Source organism: Triticum aestivum, chromosome 1A (genome assembly GCF_018294505.1).
Source record: "Triticum aestivum cultivar Chinese Spring chromosome 1A, IWGSC CS RefSeq v2.1, whole genome shotgun sequence".
NCBI classification, from domain to species: Eukaryota; Viridiplantae; Streptophyta; class Magnoliopsida; order Poales; family Poaceae; genus Triticum; species Triticum aestivum.
This window is the reverse complement of record NC_057794.1, coordinates 511187509-511193105: the sequence shown is the minus strand read 5'-3', so window position 1 is coordinate 511193105 and position 5597 is coordinate 511187509. Positions and strand designations below refer to the sequence as shown.

General features: G+C 49.1%; 1 protein-coding gene across 1 annotated transcript; it reads left to right on the top strand.

Moving 5' to 3' along the window:
• The first annotated feature begins 2020 nt into the window (after positions 1-2020).
• Positions 2021-3525, top strand: LOC123166107 (peroxidase 1). The gene is made up of 3 exons (XM_044583906.1): positions 2021-2301; positions 2391-2576; positions 2668-3525. The coding sequence occupies exons 1-3, from the start codon at positions 2092-2094 to the stop codon at positions 3253-3255; spliced, it is 984 nt and encodes a 327-aa protein (XP_044439841.1). The 5' UTR covers positions 2021-2091; the 3' UTR covers positions 3256-3525.
• The last annotated feature ends 2072 nt before the right edge of the window (positions 3526-5597 follow it).

Here is a 5597-nt window from a genome sequence, read left to right as displayed (position 1 = left end):
CTCCTTCACGGCAAGGTTGGCCGCAACCGCCTGCTGGAGGATGAGGTCGTCGACCTCGTCGTCGTGGCGCCGGCGCTCCGCCTCCTCGCATAAGCTCCGCTCGGCAATGGCGGACGCCACCGTGTCGAAATCGGCCACAAAATCTTTGGGCTCGATGACCCCTCGTCACTCGATCACCTCCGGTTCCTGCTTGACGGCGATGACCTCGATCTCCACCGGCTCCTCTGACCACTCCCTCTTCACGAGGAGAAGCCTCGCGCCGGAAGAGGAAGAGATCGCGGCGTGGGAAGATCTCGCGGCGGAGGACGAGCCCGCGGCCGAGGAGGGCGTACGCCCGCGCCGACGGTCGTATTCCTCCGTCTCACGAACGAGGAAGCTCGGCAACGGTTCGAGACTTGTTCGTCCAGTTCCTCGCCCCGCGCTTCCTCGCGCCATCCAAGCAGACATGCCGCTCGCGCTCGGGGCTGCCGCCCCTGCCGGAGCTACTCCCAGAGCCGTGGCTGAAGCTCCGCATGCAGCCCCACATGTCTTTTGGAGGTGGAAGGGGCTCACCATTGGCGAGAAATGTAAGGAGGGGAGTGGGGAATTGCGGCGAGACGCGGCAGTGGGGGATAGGGTTTCGACCCGCATATGCACCGCAAACCCGTAGATATATTGCTTGGCGGAGGGGGGAGGGTTGCGGGCCGCGGTAAAAATATTTACGGGCCGTCGAGTATACGGGCTCTGTTCTGGCCAGAAAATTGGGCCGAATCCGTATACTCGCCATAATTTTGCGGGTTTGTGACTTTTACGGGGTTCGCTATAGTTGCTCTAACGCGGCCATGGCATGCAAATTGCATTTCTCCTTCATATTTTTCATCCTTGTCGTCATGTCGTCCCCAGTGTTATATGTGGTTGTCAACCTTGTCGGATGGACGCCATATTGTGCCTGGCACTGCCGCCGGCGTCTTTTCTCTATGCCTCCTCGCCCTCTGCTTACACTAATGCCACCATCACGGGCACACTGCCAAGGAACTCTATTGTAACTCTGTGTGTTATGTCATGCGTAGATATTAGCTCTTAATCATATCCTGTGTATATATACAATCAAACACTATGTAGTTGCATGAGTGGAGACAATACAGGACACCAAACAGCATGCTAAAACCGTTCCCCTAATGCAGGAAGTCTAGATGTGGGCGACCAAATGAGGTGCAGATGCAGATTTCGTTTGCCTGTTTTCTCATAGCCAGGCCCAACTAAGACATGTGTGCAACGCAGACAAATTCGTAGATGACAACCAAACAAGCCCCTAGTGGTCTCAGGGTAATTTTGCGAGGTACCTCTAATTAGTGTTTGTGTAAGTACGTATATTGCCTGGAAAATATTTTTTTTATCACCCAAGTTTATAATTTACTACATTTTTACGAAAATTACTATATTTTACATAATGTGTTACTATATTTTGTATGTACCGTTACTGGGGTGTAGAATAAGCTATTCTACACTCACGCTTAGTTTAGCGTTACTATATATATATATATATATATATATATATATATATATATATATATATATATATATATATATATATATATATATATATATTTTCAGGATAGCATGTGGCACCGGTACAAATATATGCATCATGAAATTCGCACGCTTGCAAACTACCAGTAGGTGGCATTCACTCATTGCCAGTAGCCTTTGTTGATTACAACTTGGCACCGCAGTTTTCTCCGTGATAACTCATAACTAATTAGTAAGTTAGTGAGTAGATTGCTGTCTAAAGAAAATTAGTGAATTCATCTAATGATGTGCTTCCGTCTGGCTGTCCGGCCGCCTCCATTATACATACCGTGCGCCGTCGGTGTACCTGCCACGGCAAAGATTCCGCAGAGTGCAAACAAGGAACAACTCATTAAACCATGGGAATTTTACCTGCTGCTCCGGAGGACAGCCCACCACATGCAGGCGTGTGGACACTCCGGCGCTATATATTTCCCCGGCGCCAGTTCATCAGCAGCAGCAGCAGCTCAAGCTTCTCCGGATCAACTAGCCATCGTCGTTTCTTGCATAGCCAAGAAAGAAACAAGCTTCTTGGCCGAGAAGATGGCGTCCAGGGCTGCGACGATGGTTGCGCTGCTGCTCGCGGCGGTGGCGGCGACGTGCGGGCGGGCGCAGCTGCACGACAAGTTCTACAGCGAGTCGTGCCCCAGCGTGGAGGACGTCGTGAGGAAGGAGATGGTGAGGGCTCTGTCACTAGCGCCTAGCCTCGCCGGGCCGCTCCTCCGGATGCACTTCCACGACTGCTTCGTCAGGGTAAGCTACATTTGCATGCATGTTGTCTGTCCTGCCCGTACCCTATTGTGTGCGGCGGCCTGACCAGTGACCGCCATTAATTAATGCAGGGGTGCGACGGCTCGGTTCTGCTGGACTCGGCCAACAAGACGGCGGAGAAGGACGCGCAGCCGAACCAGACGCTGCGAGGCTTCGGGTTTGTCGAGAGGGTGAAGGCCGCGGTGGAGAAGGCCTGCCCCGACACCGTCTCCTGCGCCGACATCCTCGCCCTCATTGCCAGGGACGCAGTATGGCTGGTGAGTAGAGTACTCCTACTATGCCATTTTTCAAATGACACGGTACGTGTGGAAGCCAAATTCTAATGCTGCTCGATCATGGTTTCTCCAGAGCAAGGGTCCATTCTGGACAGTTCCTCTGGGCCGGCGAGACGGCAGCGTGTCCCTTTCCAACGCGACCGACGCTCTGCCACCCCCGACCTCCAACTTCACCGTGCTCACCCAGCTCTTCGCCGCCGTGAACCTCGACGCAAAGGACCTTGTCGTCTTGTCCGCCGGGCACACCATCGGGACGTCGCACTGCTTCTCCTTCTCCGACCGGCTCTACAACTTCACCGGCATGGAGAACCCCAGCGACATCGACCCCACGCTGGAGCCGCAGTACATGATGCGGCTAAAGAGCAAGTGTGCCAGCCTCAACGACAACACCACACTCGTGGAGATGGACCCCGGCAGCTTCAAGACCTTCGACACCGATTACTTCAAGCTGGTGAGCAAGCGGAGGGGCCTCTTCCACTCCGACGGCGCCCTCCTCACCGACCCCTTCACCCGCGCCTACGTCCAGCGCCATGCCACCGGAGCATTCAAGGACGAGTTCTTCGCCGACTTCGCCGCCTCCATGATCAAGATGGGCAACGCCAACCCGCTCACCGGAAGCCAGGGCGAGATCAGGAAGAAGTGCAACGTGGTTAACCATTAAGCCACCGAAGAAGTATAAGGCTGTTTTGATTTGTGATCATGTTTTTCCCCTGTAAATTGCTGTAAGATTGTCATAGCTCCTTTCTCTTTCAACTTTTTTTTATTAATTTATTGTTTCGTTACAACCATGTAAATTTCTTGTACACATGACGAACACTTTGAAATTGCCACATCCGACGTGTCGTGCGTTGTCATCTGGTGCGCTTACTAGTATTGTCTAAGTTGTATTGTTTTATTTTTGGTTGTTACATAAATAATGTTTTATTGTGTTTTTTGTTTTATCTTAGGGCACCATAATGTTTCTTATGTACTAGTAAAAAGAAGAGTTATAGTTAGACTATTTTAATTTAGTTACTTTACGGACCGGTTGCATAGCGGCTAACAGCGTTACCAATATTTTGGGCGTTGGTGTGCATTAGTCTCTTCTTGTTAGGAAGTGCATCTTTATGTTCCGCTGTGTATCAGTGAAAAGCAAGTGCACAAGCACGAAGAACAATGGATCCCAGGTAGAAATTCATTTTTCATACATATCCTATAATTTTTATCTACATGTACTCTTTGTTCGTACATGTGAAGATAATACAGTGTGGTAAAAGTCAAAGAAGAGTCATATAGTAGAAGCCAATGAGCAGCTTGGAGCATTACTGCAGTATAAAAGGCACTTTCCATGGTGCTCCCTAGACCAACCATATATATCACTTTTCCTCTTTTTTGCTGGAAAAGTTTCCGATCTATTCATCGACTGACAAGGTAGTATAAAGAACACCAGAAGTAAAAATTACATCCAGATCTGTAGACCACTTAGCGACGACTACATGCACTGTAGCGAGCCAAAGACGCGCCGGCGTCATCGCCCCTCACTCACCGGAGGCGGGCAAATCTTGTTGTACTAGACAATCGGGAAATTGTCGTGTTAATCCCTATTGGACCAGCACACCAGTACTAGACAGTCGGGAAGTATTAGTGTTATTAAATAATTATTCAAGAATATTAGTGTTACTAAATAATTATTTCAGTTTTTTTGAATTTTTGTCAAATCTGGTCAAATTGTGGACTAACAATGGTCAAACTACTTATTCAAGAAATATTAGTGTTACTAAATAATTATTTCGGTTTTTCTGAATTTTGGTCAAATCTGGTCAAATTGTGGTCAAACTATTTATTCAAGAAATATTAGTGTTACTAAATAATTATTGTTTTATACAATAATAGTTTCAAACTCAAACAGTGAAATGTGTGACTTCATACTCAAGCTAAACTCCCGAGGGTTAATAGGATTGACATCTTACTATTGTTAGGAAAACAATAAGTGCAGAATTGGAGACGAAGGAGAATAGAACCCGAAAGTTAAGCGTGCTCGGGCTGGAGTAGTGAGAGGGATGGGTGATGATCGGGAAGTTAGATGATTTTGAATGATGAGGGGTGATTAGAGATTAGAGGTTAAATTGAGTAGTGACAAGGGGTGGGTGATTAGAGATTAAATTATAAAATAATTCAGAAATTTGAAAATCGAGAAAAAAATTCAAAAAAAATACCTTTAGTCCCGGTTGATGTTACCAACCGGGACTAAAGGTGGAGCTGGTGGAGCTCTAGCCAGCGGCCACGTGGAGGGCCTTTAGTCCCGGTTCGTGTAAGAACCGGGACTAAAGGGGGGGCTTTAGTAACGACCCTTTAGTCCCGGTTCGAAAACCGGGACTAAAGGCCCTTATAAACCGGGACTAATGACCCTTTTTCTACTAGTGGTAGAAAAACATTTTTCACACATATCCCATGACTTTTATCTACATGTACTTTTTTGTTCGTACATGTGAAGATAATAGACAGTGGTAAAAGTCAAAAACGGGTCATATAGTAGAAGTCAATCAGCACCTTGGAGCATTACTGCAGTATAAAATCCACTTTCCACCGTGCCCCTAGATCAACCATATATGTCACCTTTCGTGTTTGGGGAATGATCTGTGTCGGCGCACCGGCCCAACTGTTGGGCCGGTCGCACAGCAACCGTTGGATCCGACCGCCTGGGCCACTGGATCCCGCCAAAGAAAACGATTCCCCCTTACCTTCTTCTTCCTTGCATGAGGGAAAAAAGGAAATCTGCAGGTCAGCCTCCTCGTGCGCGCCCTTGGCTGCCCCGTCGCAGCTCGCCGGGCCTGCTCGACCGCCCCGTCGCACCTCGCCGGGCCTGCTCGACGTCGCAGCTCACGGGGGCCGGTCCATGTCACAGATCGCTGAGGCCGCCGTAGCTCACCGGATGCAGCTCTGCCTTGCATCTCGACGTGTGTCACACCTCCTGATTGCAGCACTACCAGATGAGGGTTCCAGCGTCGCCACCGGCCTGCTGTC